The sequence below is a fragment of the Echiichthys vipera genome (assembly GCF_963691815.1).
Source record: "Echiichthys vipera genome assembly, chromosome: 18".
Classification (NCBI taxonomy): domain Eukaryota; kingdom Metazoa; phylum Chordata; class Actinopteri; order Perciformes; family Trachinidae; genus Echiichthys; species Echiichthys vipera.
Genome location: NC_139843.1, coordinates 2,472,003 through 2,489,036, shown reverse-complemented (window position 1 = coordinate 2,489,036; position 17,034 = coordinate 2,472,003). Strand labels below are relative to the sequence as shown.

Here is a 17,034-nt window from a genome sequence, read left to right as displayed (position 1 = left end):
TTTATAAAAACGTCTTTATTGTTGCCTAATGCTAAATAAAGTAAAGTCCAGTTAGCACTGTCGCCTCACATTAAGGAGGTTCCTGGTTCGGATCCCAGCTGGGGCCCTTCTGTGTGGAGTGTGCATGTTGTCCCCGTGTCTGCGTGGGTTTTCTCCGGGTTCTCCGGTTTCCTCCCACAGTCCAAAGACGTGCAGGTGTTCGGTTCATTGATGACTCTAAATCACCCGTAGGTGTGAATGGTTGTCTGTCTCTGTTCGTCTCTATGTGTCCTGTGATAGACTGGCGTCCTGTCCAGGGTGGACCCCGCCTCACGCCTGATGTCAGCTGGGATCGACTCCAGCCCTCCGCGACCTCGACAGGGACAAGCGTTTGAAGATGAATGAATGAATGATAAAGACATTGGGACACAGCATTAATCTGCATACTGACTCTTTCATGTATTTTTATTTTCTGTCAATATGAAACTGGAACACGGCCTGAAACATCATCACTTTTTATTCCCTGACAGACTTTTCCATCAGTTTTTCTTGCTCTCCGGTCTTTCCCCTCCCTCATTCACCTCTCTCCATCCACATATCCCTCCTCCCTCCCTCCCTCTCTCTCTCTCCTTCCTCACCCTGCCCACATTGTCACTCCCCTCTGCCTCCTTTCTCCCCTCTCCCTCCGCTCACTCGTCGCAGTGATGAACCGGCTGCCTGGACTCCACTCGTCCTCCTCCTCCCCTTCTCCGTCCTCCTCCACGTCTCCTCAGCGGGTGTCCAGCAGCGATGTCGGGGACTCTGTAGGGTCGCCCGTGGGAACGGCAGAGCAGAGCACTGGCTGTAAACCCGGTGGAAGGTCGCTGTGAAGCCTGGATGTGAAGGTAAGCATGCAGACGGACCATACAAGGGCAAACAAAGCCAAGGAAAACTCTCTCCTTCCACTGATCATGAACGAGTGCCTGCGCTGCTCTTTTGTACAAAGATGAAATGATTCTGTTTCTTGTGCAATCAGCAGCGCTACACATCACTGACTTCAGATGTTGGTGCAAGGTACAGGCTTATTAAAAAGTTATTTCAGGAAACAGGGAGTCTGGACTGTCTCACTTCCAATTGTTTCATAATTGCCGTTGTCTTGAACTCATCTTTTATAGTAACGAACGTTTACTTAAAGTGTTTTCTTGTTATTTCACCCCCCTAAATCTTCTGAGAAAGAGGCGTTTGTCATCATATTAGCCTGTCACTTCTGCCAAAACGCACTTCTGGAGTCTGTCTTCCTAACCACGCGGACCACGGGTCAGGATGTTGGCCTCATGAGTGGACTTTGAACAGCAGCTCCATCTTCATGATGAGGATATTTCTTCTCTAGTGTTGCCTTTCGACATCGATTTCCCCTCTGGGCAAAAGGAGCCCGTATATATATATATATAAAACTATTTGTTCTCCAGCTTCCACTGTAAGACCTTGAGTCGCTCCCACTTTCCAAATAAGCACCTAAGGACCTGTTTAGACGAAGACGAGCTAGAAAGGAAATGCTAAAGTGGCGTTGCGTTCTCACTTTTTGTTCCGCGTTTGACGAGCGTCTTTGGGGGGAAATCTGCATGCATAGGGTGACGCAAAAGTGTGTAAATTGGATGTAGTGTGCACGTCAGGTGTGTAGGTGGAGCTGTGAAGCGCTGCCACACAACAGCACCCAGAGCTGGTGCATGCTGGGAAACGTCCTCCTCCTTCTCTCCCTAACAGCGGAGAAGCAGGACGCCGTACAGTGGGACAGGGATCTGCAGCACAGTCTGCAGCCTCCCACCGCCTCGGCTCCACCCAGGACACTTGAACGTCCCACTGATGGAAACAGTCCAACATGTTTGTTGTTGTTTACCTGAACTCTGCACACGGATGTTACAGAAACACGTACGCCACGAGAGCCAACGTGAGCAGTTCAGAGCTCACTTTAGTGTTTTTACCTTTACACGCAAACACAACGCTGGAGCAGATCAGAGCTCACTTTAGTGTTTTTACCTTTACACGCAAACACAACGCTGGAGCAGATCAGAGCTCACTTTAGTGTTTTTACCTTTACACGCAAACACAACGCTGGAGCAGATCAGAGCTCACTTTAGTGTTTTTACCTTTACACGCAAACACAACGCTGGAGCAGATCAGAGCTTTAGTGTTTTTACCTTTACACGCAAACACAACGCTGGAGCAGATCAGAGCTTTAGTGTTTTTACCTTTACACGCAAACACAACGCTGGAGCAGATCAGAGCTCACTTTAGTGTTTTTACCTTTACACGCAAACACAACGCTGGAGCAGATCAGGGCTCACTTTAGTGTTTTTACCTTTACACGCAAACACAACGCTGGAGCAGATCAGAGCTCACTTTAGTGTTTTTACCTTTACACGCAAACACAACGCTGGAGCAGATCAGAGCTCACTTTAGTGTTTTTACCTTGACACGCAAACACAACGCTGGAGCCTTTTGAACATTTACACTCAGGAGGGAGGTTTATCTTTTTTGTATTTATAGCCACAAAGACGCCGTCTACGTCTAAACAAACGGCACATCTGATAAAATATTTTGTGGGTTTTTTTTGCGTGTTCAGGGCCTAAATGCGCCTCTCTGCTCTCACGTGAAACAGTGATGTGTTTGCTGTACAGTGCTGTTGTTTCAGGTGCACAGTCTCGATGAATTATTAAGAGGACCCAGTGGAGCATAGATGCAGTTGAGTTCAGCTTCCTGGGCCCTGACCCCCCCTGCAGAGCCACATCCTAAAGCCTCCAGCTGCATCTCAACTCTGGGAAGAGCCTTAATCAGAAGCATGCCTCGGCCTCTGATCTAGTCCCTGTTAAAGTCAATGTTGTTTCTTTTTAACGGACGGGGATTTTTCAGAGCCGTATGATCGACTCACTGTGTCGTCACGTCAATAGATCTCATTTCCCCTGTGTGAGAAGACTGTAACAGCGTATTTAATCAAACCACTCTGACGTGAGAACAGCTCCATTCCCATCCAGACTCCGTAGCGCCCAAAGGACTGAGCATGATGATTAGTGTGCACGCGAGAGTGTGATGAAGAGTAAGCAGAGGAGACAGAGAACTCTCCAAACTTCAAAGACTAAAGAGTATCTGTGCCGGTGTAAACGATGGGCTGCAGGAGTATTGATCGGCCGGTGTTATTTACTGTCCCCTCATGCCGCGCTCGGCTGGCACAAACCTTCTCATTCATAACGATCATCTTTCTTAACGCTGGTCCTGGGACGAGGCTGGTGAGGACGCAGATCAGGTGTCTGAGAGAGGCAGTGCTGACACCACTTGCAGGTCTACAGAAGCCGTTTTAGCCTGTTTTGAGTGGTGTTTGAAGGTAATTTTAGCCGCTTTCGGACTCCTCTTCTATTAATTTCCTCTTTAATCCTTGCAGCTTATATATTTTCTGCACAGGTAGCTGATAATAACATAACAGGGGTTAAGAAATCAAACCAAACAGGAACAATTCTGCTAATCAATGAATTGCCTTAAGATTAATTTGCTTTTAAAAGCCATATATGAAGCGAAATATGAATATTGACATGATTTTATTTTTTTTCATTGTCCTGTACACAAACTTGTTGCAGCGTTGTTCCTTTGGGTTCATTTGATAATTGAACATTTCTATTTTATAATTCAAATCTTTAGAAATGTTTGAAATTGTTTGTTTTTCCTGAGGTCAAATTGTACGTAACACGCGCTACTGTCCTTGATAATGAACATTACTTTCATTCCAAATACTATAAATAACACAAAATAATACTTACAAATAATATACTTACTTTATTCTGGAGGTGTGTAAAAGAAGGTGTTTAATCTAAAATGCTATTTAGGTCGTCAGCAAATACACACAGAATACCTGACGTTAACACTTGAGTAACGTCTTTAATTAGGATTTTCTGGATGTTTAAATTCATTCATTCATCTTCAACCGCTTATCCCGGGGTCGGGGTTGCGGGGGGCTGGAGCCGATCCCAGCTGACATCGGGCGTGAGGCGCGGTCCACCCTGGACAGGACGCCAGTCTATCACAGGACACATAGAGACAAACAAATTGCTGGGGTCAAATTGACCCCGAGGATAAACGCTGTTGTTCCCATTTGAGGGGAACTTTTTCCAGCTGCTCAGAAAAACATTTCTGACTACAACTTTACCCGTGCATGAACACACACACACTGCAGAAGACCGAGGGGTAAGAGGTGAGTTCATCTCTGAGGTCCAACCCTGCAGGGATGAATGTACATCTGCACCCCTCCAATGGGAGTCGCACTCCTATTAATACTGAATAGGACATCCTATCGCAGCGCACGGGCTGTTGTTGCATAACGAAGAGTGAAATATGAGAACGTCTCTCAGATAAACAAAGCGAACCAAAATGTGTTTGAGTAAAAATGCTGCAAACTCCGCGGAGAGTTCACGTTTCCTCCAAAGTCTGGAGTCTGAGGAGGCGTCGTGTTTATGGCCTGGGTTTAAGGCTTTGTGCTGGAAATGCTCGGAGCGTTTTCACGCCCCTCTGGGATTCATAAAGTTGTTTTGAATTTGTGACGTGATAAAGAGTTTTTTCACGAGTCACAAGAGAGAGAAACATCAGCTCAACAGATTCAGTTGATTGTGTCCTGGCCTCCTGTTACACTGGATGTTAATGCAAACATGCAGCATGAAGACATTTGGTTCTGGACACAAGTTTTTTTATTTATTTTTTATTATTTGAAGATTCACGATTCAAGATTCAAGATTCAAGAAGCTTTATTTATTTATCCCGGGGGAAATGATTGTGCAACAGCTTCAATACAAAGATGAAAGGATCAGAGTGACAATAAGCATGAAAACATAAATCACATCATATTAAATCAAACAATTAACTAAATGTGACAGAGTGCAACAGACACTGTGGTTAAATGTAGATTTATACAATATACAACAATACACAGCGTGCAGTTTAGCAGCAGATTGAATAAAATAAGTACAAACTAAAGAAGTGATAAGGAGCGATAAGTGACAACAGTGTTAAAGTGTAGCAGCATTTCTGACTGAAGTAAGTTAGTTAGAGTAAAGTACAGTGAAGTGCAGCAGCCTTTCTTACTGAAGTAAGTTAGTTACAGTAAAGTACAGTGAAGTGTAGCAGCCTTTCTTACTGAAGTAAGTTAGTTACAGTAAAGTGCAGTGAAGTGTAGCAGCCTTTCTTACTGAAGTAAGTTAGTTACAGTAAAGTACAGTGAAGTGTAGCAGCCTTTCTTACTGAAGTAAGTTAGTTACAGTAAGTAAATGTTCTCATTCGTCCAGGTCATCGTTATCCTCAAAGCAATTTCAGTCAAAAACAACTGGACTGGTTGTTTGTCTAGGAAGACGTTTCGTTTTGAAACCATGGTGTCCTACGATGTGACTTCCTTGTTCACTTGTATTCCAACCATGGAGGCCTTGGCCACAGTAAGAGAGCGGCTCACACAGGACATTTCCTTACAAAACCGAACAAATCTCAAACCAGACCACATTTGCCAACTTCTGGATTTGTGCCTGAATACCACATATTTCCAGTTTAAATGGCATTTTTTACAGACAGAAACACGGCTGTGCCATGGGTTCACCAGTATCCCCTATTGTGGCAAATCTGTACATGGAGGAGGTAGAGGGCAAGGCTTTGAACTCCTTTAAAGGAGTAACCCCAAGCCATTGGTTCAGATATGTGGACGACACATGGGTTAAGATCAAATCCAAAGAGGTGCAAACTTTTACTGAACATATCAACTCAGTGGACAGAAACATCAAGTTCACCAGAGAGGAAGTTAAAGACAACAGCTTGCCCTTCTTGGACTGTGACGTCCATATGGAGAATGACAGGAGCCTCCACATAGGGGTATACAGAAAACCCACTCACACGGATCAATATCTACTTTTCGACTCTCACCACCCTTTGGAACACAAGCTTGGCGTTATCAGAACACTGCAGCACAGAGCTGATAACGTACCCACTAGCTCACAGGCTCAAGGGGAAGAACGCAAGCACCTGAGAGGCGCCCTCACAACTTGTGGCTACCCCAGCTGGACCTTTGTTAAAACGGCAGCTGCCTCCAGAAAGAAAACCAAAGTGGTTGAGAAAGAAAAAGATAACAGGAGAAACAACATAGTCATCCCATATGTGGCTGGGGTATCGGAGAAACTCAGGAGGATTTTCAACAAACACTGCATCCCTGTGTATTTCAAACCCGGTAACACACTCAGACAGAGACTAGTACATCCGAAGGACAGAACACCACACCACCACAAAAGCAACCTGGTTTATGCTGTCCAATGCAACGAGGAATGCAAAGATCTTTACATTGGTGAAACAAAACAACCACTGCATAAACGCATGGCCCAACACAGGAGAGCTAACTCCTCAGGCCTGGACTCGGCTGTCCACTTACACCTCAAGGAGAAAGCCCACTCCTTTGATGACAGCAATGTCCAAATCTTGGACAGAGAGGACAGATGGTTTGAAAGAGGAGTAAAAGAAGCCATCTATGTAAAAGTGGAGAAACCATCGCTAAACAGAGGAGGGGGTCTGAGACACCACTTATCTCCAATTTACAATGCCGCCCTTTCATCCCTTCCCAGGAAATTCAACAATCTAACCTCAAAGGACAACTGTTCACACATGGCCCGGGTGACCCCAACGACTGTCGTTCAGACTCAATAGAGCACTAACGAAGTCGAAACCAACTGCCCACCAACGACTGTCACTCTAACGACGGGCGTGGGCACTTGGAGCACAAATGGTGTTAGTGACATCATCGGCCTTGTGAGAGGTTAAATACCTGGATCTCCACACCAGTTAGTTGGACCAGTCCCAGTCTGGTCAGATGCGTACATGAACTGATGAAGCCTCTTGGATGAGAGGTGAAACGTCTTCCTAGACAAACAACCAGTCCAGTTGTTTTTGACTGAAATTGCTTTGAGGGTTAGTTACAGTAAAGTACAGTGAAGTGTAGCAGCCTTTCTTACTGAAGTACGTTAGTTACAGTAAAGTACAATGAAGTGTAGCAGCCTTTCTTACTGAAGTACGTTAGTTACAGTAAAGTACAGTGAAGCAGCATACTGAGATACGTTACAGTAAGTTACAGTAAACCACAGTGAATGTAGCAGCATTTCCTACAGAACTAGGTTACAGTAAACCACAGTGAAGTGTAGCAGCAGTAAGTTACAGTAAAGCACATTAAAGTGTAGCAGCAGTGAGTTACAGTAAAGCACAGTGAAATGTAGCAGCAGTAAGTTACAGTAAAGCACAGTGAAGTGTAGCAGCAGTAAGTTACAGTAAAGCACAGTAAAGTGTAGCAGCAGTAAGTTACAGTAAAGCACAGTAAAGTGTAGCAGCAGTAAGTTACAGTAAAGCACAGTGAAGTGTAGCAGCAGTGAGTTACAGTAAAGCACAGTAAAGTGTAGCAGCAGTGAGTTACAGTAAAGCACAGTAAAGTGTAGCAGCAGTGAGTTACAGTAAAGCACAGTAAAGTGTAGCAGCAGTAAGTTACAGTAAAGCACAGTAAAGTGTAGCAGCAGTGAGTTACAGTGAAGCACAGTAAAGTGTAGCAGCAGTGAGTTACAGTAAAGCACAGGGAAGTGTAGCAGCAGTGAGTTACAGTAAAGCACAGTAAAGTGTAGCAGCAGTGAGTTACAGTAAAGCACAGTAAAGTGTAGCAGCAGTGAGTTACAGTAAAGCACAGTAAAGTGTAGCAGCAGTAAGTTACAGTAAAGCACAGTGAAGTGTAGCAGTAGTAAGTTACAGTAAAGCACAGTAAAGTGTAGCAGCAGTGAGTTACAGTAAAGCACAGTGAAGTGTAGCAGCAGTAAGTTACAGTAAAGCACAGTGAAGTGTAGCAGCAGTAAGTTACAGTAAAGCACAGTGAAGTGTAGCAGCAGTAAGTTACAGTAAAGCACAGTGAAGTGTAGCAGCAGTAAGTTACAGTAAAGCACAGTGAAGTGTAGCAGCAGTAAGTTACAGTAAAGCACAGTGAAGTGTAGCAGCAGTGAGTTACAGTACCACTAAATAAGTGATGAAGTGACAGTGAAGTGTAGAACTTAATTCTTGACCTTGAAAACAGCATTACAAGGTCAATTCAGTTGCTGTTCTGGAGCTTTCGATCATATAACTCGATCTTTGTCGGCAGCTGTGGTGAAATCATGGATGTTCAAGTCCCTGAGCACTTTATGAACTTCTCGTCCACGTTGGTGAAAAATATGATGTGACTTTTTGGGTCTATTTCAGTTTCCAAGGTAAAGGATAAACTGTCAAACTCCCCTTTAAAGCCACCGTGTTTGAAAAAGTCATCCTACAATCTGAAAGATGTTTCGTTCTCACTGGCGTGCGGCACATGCAGTGATAAATACGGTAATTACAGGTGTGTGTGTTTTTTTTAATCATTTTGCGATTAAACCGCTTGTGATTCACCCAGTTCTATAATAATACTGCAAATACGAGGACATTCATCAATGGATCAGTCATCCTGGTTCCTCATTCACAGATAGATCATGACTTAAAGTGAAATTCCAGCGTAAAATCATCATATACACTCAAATATACTCATCAAATAAGCCATCGTGTAACAGCTGTTACCTGAGAAATCCCAGACAGTCGCTAACAGTAATTAATGTAATGTAATGCGGCTAACACTGATTAGCTCGGGGCAGCACGGTGAAGGCATTCAAAGGTCTTTTTTAACCACTAATGCTGCTGAAAATAACAGCAAACCTCTGCAGCAGCATGAGAAGAGTCCCTACACAGAAAGTATCAGTGTCATTTTGTTGTTACACGAAAAAAATGGTCTCGATGGCTCATTTGATGATAAATTAAATATAATATTTGTCAAAAAAGACCATGGGATGTCACTTTAACAGCCTTTATTCAAATGAAAACATTATTACTTCAAAGTGTTTTAGAACAAAATGGAAATCTGAACTTCTACAATCACATGACATCGATCATCAGTGGTTACATTATTTATTCAAACACTATTTTTTCTACTGGGAACCAAAATGGAAGTATGGTTGTAACATTAATATATAAAATGATACACATCCAACACGCAGATTGAAAGAGTGGACCAATGAGACTGGAGATATCTTCAAACAGCAACGACCTTCGGGTGACCGGTGACGTCAATCCAGGAGCCAAATTTAGAAGTTGTGAGACGAAATAGGATTGTCTCCTGTGACAAAACCTCCCGCTCCCGTCTGCCAACCCCAACACGAGACGACCACAGTGAATCGTCTTTCCCGATCTCACTTATCTTCTTTAACCCTCCTGTTACCTTCAAATTGTACTAACGATGTTTATCTTTGGGGTTAATTTGACCGCAGCGATTTAAACATCCAGGAAATGATCAGAATCAAAGTTTTCATGTCAGGTTCTTGATGTGTATTTGTTGACGGCCTAAATAGCGTTTTAAATTAAACACAGCAGCAAACACCTTCTTATATGTGTATTTGGAAATATACAGGAAACAAATATCTCACTAATTTACCTAAAGTTGGATTAAAGGACGTTCGTGTGTGTTTTATAGTAAGTTTATTATTATTAAGTACAATTTTGTGTTATTTATAATATTTGGAATTAAAGCAGTTTCCATTATCAAGGACAGTAGCGTGTATTTCTGAATGTTTTCATTGTAAAATAGATAAAATAATAATGATTATATCGTCCAAATTATCAACTTGACCCAAAGGAACACCGACACGACACGTTTGTGTACATAAAAAAAATATAATCATGTCCATTTTAGGTTTTCCCCGTTAAATTAGGAAAAGTCATTAAATATAAAACAAAAACAAATGATGTTTAGCATCTACCGTATTTTCCGCACTATTAGGCGAACCACATTATAAGGCGCATAGAACAGACGCTACAGTCGAGGCTGGGGTTACGTTAAGGACCGCCTCTTAATTCATTGATGTTAAGTTTGCGTGCTGGCGCGAGTAGCATCCAGCTGCAGACCCGGAGCACAAGCCCCTCACTTGAAATTTTTTTTTTTTGCGTCACTTACGTCAAGCAAGGGGCTTGTGACAAGTGAGGGGCTTGTGCTCCGGTTCTGCAGCTGGACAGTATCGTGCTAGCACTGTTGCCTTCAGTGGAACAGTGATCGTACGGACTCTTCTACTTGCTGCTCTCTGTTCAACAACCCACTGTTGGAGTTTGTCCTCCAGCTGCAGCCGTCTCGCTCTGTTCCCTCTGAACTCTGTTTAGTCTTCTTTACTCGGCGCAGGTCGTCTTGTTGCTTCCTCCACTTCGGCACCATTGATTGGTTCATGTTCAACTCTCTGGCTGCTGCTCTATTCCCGTGTTCTACTGCGTGACTAATGGCCTTGAGTGTAAACTCTGCGTCGTAAGTGTGTCTCTTAACAGGAGCCATTTTGGGCTCTTTACACAAACACACACATGGAAATGAAACGGCACGCTTCACGCAGTCGTATATCTCAACATGCACCGCGCGTTACTTCTTCTACGGGGGAAAATAGAGTCGGCGGCTGCTCACTGTAGTTGGAGACCTGTTGTGGCTCAATATTGGTCCATATATAAGGAGCACCGGATTATAAGGAGCACTGTCGGCTTTTGAGACATTTGAAGGTTTTTAGGTGCAACTTATAGTGCGGAAAAATACGGGAGTTAGAGATGTTAAACATAGAATGGGGTCGAATTGACCCTAAGGAGAACAGGAGGGTTAACCCATCTGTTCCCGTTTGTCTGCTCACTTAACGCCAGAATAATCCTTTAAAGGAAAATGTTTCGAGGAAGAGTCCGTTTCTGTCACACTGACCGTTTTCCACACACACACATACAGAACTACACCATCGATCTCGGTGATTGCTTTTGGATCCGCGCTCTTCTGCTGGTTTATTGTGCTAAGGTGAATTAAAGCAGCTAAGCACTGAGATATTCCTGAATTTTATGATCACATTCCTGCTACAAGTCATAAAATGCTGCAGTCATATATTGCACACGCGGTGTTTTTGGCACGTTAAAAAAAGCATTTACAATCGTGGCGATTAAATATGATCGACCTCTGCGGCAGAAGTAGTGATTGCCCCGCTTACATCATAAGGTCAGTTTCGGCGATTGGGCGATTGTGGCTCCGCGATGGTGTTTACGTTGGTTAAGCATCCACAAATGGTTTGTCACTGAGAGCTTGAGAGATAACACAGTCCAAATACAGCTTCATGGATGAGTGGAGTAAATTAGGAGAGTAGGCAGACAGAGAAAAACAGGATGGATGACTCCCAGGTGAAAAGTTAGATGAGGGGAGACGGGATGATAATGACTCAGGGGAGGGTGGAGGGCGACGGGGTCATCGCTGTCAGCCCATCTGTTGTTGTGGAGCTTCAGTTTAATTGACTGAGTCCAAACTCTTTTGGTTTCCACAGTCGATGTAACAGCAAACAGCTTGGTGACGCAAACACGACTTAGTTTAGTTTATGGAAGTAAGACATAATCACAGATATGGCTTCCTTCTTCCTTTCTGTACTTTATGGAAAATTCTTCTTTATACATCTTTTTAAACTGAATCAGACTTGTTCATCGCCTCCACACTCGTACGTCTGACCCCCCGGATTGATGACTTCCCCTTCCCAGTAAAAAATATAAAGCGGCAAACTGTGCGTCCATCCTGTGCCCCGTGCTTTAGGGTCCTTGTCCCCCCCTCCAGGCCCGTTTGTACTCACACTACCTGGGCCTCAGCGAATTGATGACGTCACACGCATTGATGACGTCATGGCGATGCATGGCTTTGTTTCCAGATCTTTCCGTAGACCTCAGAGTTTTTGTGCGTCTTGTCGACTGTTTTTGAATCTTTTCATCGACCAAATCTGCAGTGAACACTCCACCTCCGCATCACACCAACGTGATGCCTTTCACCGCCATTGTTTGAAATGTCCGCGCATGGTCCCTCCTTCTTTTTTCTGTGTCCCATCAGGCGCACAGGAAATGACCTCAGAACCGCCGTAGGCCTCGTGCTCGTACACGTGCGCACACTCGTGCTCGTACATGTGCAAACGTGCTTTACAAAAGCCCACCTCTCCTAAACGGGCCGTGGACGGCAAGCTGGCCGCTCCTAGACGCGGTACGGTTGCACTCACACTGGTCAAAGGAACCAGACTTTACCTGTGAAACCTGTTTGGGCACGGTACGGATGGACAGTGTGAGTGTGACCATAGTTTCTACAACTGGATGCTCCCTGTGACCCTGTTTATTCAAACTGAAGACATAAATCTTTTACAAACAAATAAACAAAATAGTGTTTTAGGAACATGTTACCCAGTGCAACAGTTTGGCTCACTGGGTAACATGTTCCTTTATTGAAGAAGAGATATCAGGCTGTGATACAAACACCGTACTGAAAACATTCATTGTTGTTTTTGTCTTTTAATAGGATTTATCGACAATAAGAAAACTATAGAATATCACAAACAAAAGCCTCAGTTTCCCCTTAAACCACAGACTCTGAGTCTTAGAAGCATTTCTCTGTCTCTGCCTTGTGTCTCAGGGGAAGCGCCAAGGTCATGATCGACTTGTCCAATGTGACAGCGTCCGGCCACCAGGAGCTGGGCCTGAAACCCGAGGAGCTGCAGAGATCCAAATGTGTCCTGGGCTTCATCCCCGTCATCTACTACAGCATTCTGCTTTGTGTGGGAGTACCAGGTACACTGTCATGATGATGTCTTGTGGTGAGAACCGTGTGCAGGGTTGGTTCATACCTCGTGGTATCTACTCTTGAAGATAGTTTTGGTGTAATATGCCGCAGTGAATTTTGTAAAGCTCAATTGAAAGGTGCATGCGAAAAGCGCTTTCTAATTCAGGTGAACCAACATTTTAAGTCTAACTGACTGAGTCCCAACTGTGGATTTACTGGCTTTTTGTTACCAGAGTAGAGTCTGAAAAACACCTAACCGCTTGGTGACGCAAAGGCGACTTCCCTCAATTGTAGTAAAATATAAAGCGGCACATCATCTGCAAACGTTTTGATAATATATCAAATGATATCTGACATGATATCTTCATATCAGACAGTATACAGCGTGTACATGTTTATATACTTGTATATGATAATGTCTTATGGTGAGAACTGTGTGCAGGGTTGGTTCATACCTCATGGTTTCTACTCTTGAAGATAGTTTTGGTGTAATAGTTTTGGTGTACCCCTGTACAATAGAGGTGAAGTGAATTTTGTGAAGATCAATTAAAACATGCATGCAAAAAGTGCTTTCTTATTCAGGTGGACCAACATTTTAAGGTCAGAATGAACTGATGCACTGCATGATTGCATTAGCTGCGTTTGCACAGAATCACTCTCACAGTTTGCATTGATATCTATTTATAAGAAAAGTGGGAACTGCAGATGACAGAGTAAATCAATACAGCAGTAAGTTAGAGGTACATAACAGTGGTCTAATGGGTCAGTGTTGTGGCCTTTGACGGAGCGCTGATGGCTCTTTTCACAGGTTACAATAATCTAATCATCTGTTATTCAGTTTCCTTGTAGTCTATGAGTATTTACCCATCCATCGACCCCTCAGGTCAGTCCATCCATCTGCATCAAGGTGTAATCACCTCAATAATTCAGACAGAGGAAATAAACTGTCACTGTGATGGACAGCATTCACCTCGGCATCATTCTCATTACTGTGCCTCTCCTACAAGTCAATGGCGGTGATTTGGTATCGATCCAGATTTATACACAGGGGAGTTCACATCACGCACGGTCACGTAATTGTACCCAAAGGAAAATAAATGGAGAGGCCAGAGGTTTCACAGTCAACAGCTGTGTGCCTGAAGGGGTCCAGAAGGACTGATGTTACAGATGCTACAGTGAAAATATCCTGCTGCTGCTGACAAGATGTGAGAAACAGAAACTGAGGAATCTGTATTAGATGTTCTGGACGGAGGCAAATGAGATCAGTGCTTTGTTACTTATTTAGCTATGAATGCATTTCCCCCTCAAATGCAAGAGAGGATTAATGATTATCTGTTCTGCCTACTACGACCAGAATCTGACTTGTAATGCTAATTATTAACCTATATACATTTATAATTATAAAAAGAGCTCATCATCTCTAGTCTCTGTTTCTAAATCCAGTTCTAAGAAGCTGTGAAAAGTCTCTAAATGTAGTGAGAAAGTGGCGCCTGGGAGTGCTTTGGGACGGGAAAGGGGCTCCCAGCAGCCCCCTCTGCTCAGTGAGGACACTAACTGCAGAGTGAAAGGTCTCCCAGCAGCCCCCTCTGCTCAGTGAGGACACTAACTGCAGAGTGAAGGGGCTCCCAGCAGCCCCCTCTGCTCAGTGAGGACACTAACTGCAGAGTGAAGGGGCTCCCAGCAGCCCCCTCTGCTCAGTGAGGACACTAACTGCAGAGTGAAGGGGCTCCCAGCAGCACCCTCTGCTCAGTGAGGACACTAACTGCAGAGTGAAGGGGCTCCCAGCAGCACCCTCTGCTCAGTGAGGACACTAACTGCAGAGTGAAGGGGCTCCCAGCAGCCCCCTCTGCTCAGTGAGGACACTAACTGCAGAGTGAAGGGGCTCCCAGCAGCACCCTCTGCTCAGTGAGGACACTAACTGCAGAGTGAAGGGGCTCCCAGCAGCCCCCTCTGCTCAGTGAGGACACTAACTGCAGAGTGAAGGGGCTCCCAGCAGCACCCTCTGCTCAGTGAGGACACTAACTGCAGAGTGAAGGGGCTCCCAGCAGCACCCTCTGCTCAGTGAGGACACTAACTGCAGAGTGAAGGGGCTCCCAGCAGCCCCCTCTGCTCAGTGAGGACACTAACTGCAGAGTGAAGGGGCTCCCAGCAGCCCCCTCTGCAGAGTGATCGGTGCATCAGAGTCCAGAACAGCACCAAAGTCTCCACTAAGACCAGAACCAGGGACACGTTTGTCTCTAGGATGGAGGAGGATTTGGAGAGGAACTCTCCGGTGTTTGGATTCTCCACAGCGTCTCCCCGTCTCTTCTTCTCCGTTGTTGGTGTATTTCAGTGGCAGTTACAGCGCCACCTCCAGGCCTGCCATGGGTACTACAGCGTTTGGAGTCGCTGCACCTGGTTTCCTGTGGATGCAGAGAGTTCTCTAGTTGAGGGCGTATAGACAGAAAACTTTTTAAGAACGACGGAGGAAAAAAAGGTTGTTTTCGATCGTGTGGCCGTACCTTATTTTCATTTTTATGCCATGAGTTAGCAGCTTAGTTGAAGAGTAGCAGTAAAGTTCAGATATCTTTCCATCACGTTTCAGACTTATTCATGCAGTTTGTTTTCTGTCTGTTTGTTTCAGTGAACATCCTCACAGCCGTGGCTTTATCCAGACTGGCGTCCCGCACCAAGAAAACTCTGTACTACTACCTTTTGGCGGTGACGGGCTCCGATATTCTCTCCCAGCTCTTCATCATCTTTGTCGGCTTCCTGCTGGAGACGGCAGTTTTTCACCGCGATGTCCCCGCGCTCCTGCTGCACGTCGTCAGCGCTGCCGAATTCGCCGCTAACCACGCCTCCATCTGGGCCACCGTGCCCCTCACTGTGGACCGCTATGTGGCACTGTGCCACCCCCTCCTGCACCGCCAGATCAGCTACCCGGCCCGAGCCAGGAAGATCATCGCGGCAGTCCTGGGGTTATCTCTCGTATCAGGCGTGCCCTTCTTCTGGTGGTCGGACATGTGGAGGAACAGCCACCCGCCCACGGCCCTGGACACTGTCCTCATATGGACACATGTAACTATCATCTACTTCCTGCCCTGCAGCATCTTCTTGGTGCTGAACTCTTTGATAATCCACACGCTGAGGGTGAGGCAGAGGCAGCAGCGTTGCGAGGAGGAGCGCGGGCCGAAGTCTGCGCCTCCTCGCCGACTCGGGAAAACCACGGCGATGCTGCTGGCCATCACCTCTGTGTTCTCCGTGCTGTGGGCTCCCAGGACTGTGGTGGTCATCTACCACCTCTACGTGTCCTCGGTTCACCGAGACTGGCGTGTCCACCTGGCATATGACCTGTCCAACATGCTGGCCATGCTCAACACGGCCGTCAACTTCTTTCTCTACTGCTTCGTCAGTAAGCCGTTCCGTGGCGCCGTGCGGGACGTCGTTCTGCTCAGGGGCGGCCCGCTGTACCCACGGCGCGCTCTGCCTCATCCGCAAGCCCCCACCAATGCCTCCATCTCCTCTCTGTACAGTGGGAACAACAAGCGCTGTCAGCGGGACTCCACCCCCTTGTCACCTCGCAGGGCAAGAAAGCCCTCGTGACCCCGTGACCCCGCCTCTTAATCCAAAACACCCATCCTCCCACGGTCCCTGAGCACTTGTGACCCCCGAGACGCACACTGCATTCCAGCGAGCGTGGACAGCTGCCAGTCAGCCCTGGAGCCCTCTCAATGGGCGAACTAACAACAAGTAGCAATGTTTTTATGTATCATAATGTCACTGGGAGTTGTTTGTCCATGTAAATCAGATAAGATGACAGCCCATTTATTTTTCCTTCAGAGGAATTTAACAGATTAAAAGTATGTTTTTCCTTTTCCATACATGGTAGTAATGTAACAAAATGGTTTGATGCAGTTAAGAGGAAGACTTTGTGGATAATTCGGTCATTAGATCCACGATTGGAAAAATGGAAAGAAGGAAAGGAAAGTGATTACGTGCACGCTGCTGCTGTGAGTGTAATCCATTCATCTGCTCAGTCCCACTTTCCTCATGTCAAGAGGCATTCAGTTTGCTTCAATCCATTTTAATTGCCCTGCAATGATATCCACAGTGGAAGCAGCAACCAGGGAGAAATAAGGGTTTTAATTTGAACTGGCTGTTGTTTCTGCAGTTGTGTAAATGTGCTTATTACCCAAAAGACAATCCGCCCTGCTGAGCATTCGCCAATCGAGCAAAGAAACCCGTCTCCGTGTCTGCGGTGCGCTCCCAGGCACAAAAACCCCAGCTGCTAAAGGCGTCTGTTTATTTTTCATCAAATGCAACTCTATGGAGCCTCAAATGAAAGCTTGCTGTTTAAGCGGCAGGAGTGAAGACCCTGCTCTTCAAACAGCCCCTCCGCTGCA

General features: G+C 45.4%; 1 protein-coding gene across 1 annotated transcript; it reads left to right on the top strand.

The window, feature by feature from the left end:
• Positions 1-775: 775 nt before the first annotated feature.
• On the top strand, positions 776-16,234 carry gpr142 (G protein-coupled receptor 142; the record flags this gene model as incomplete). The annotated part of the gene is made up of 3 exons (XM_083932515.1): positions 776-863; positions 12,506-12,660; positions 15,276-16,234. The coding sequence occupies exons 2-3, from the start codon at positions 12,522-12,524 to the stop codon at positions 16,232-16,234; spliced, it is 1,098 nt and encodes a 365-aa protein (XP_083788641.1). The 5' UTR covers positions 776-863; positions 12,506-12,521.
• Between the last annotated feature and the right edge of the window lie 800 nt (positions 16,235-17,034).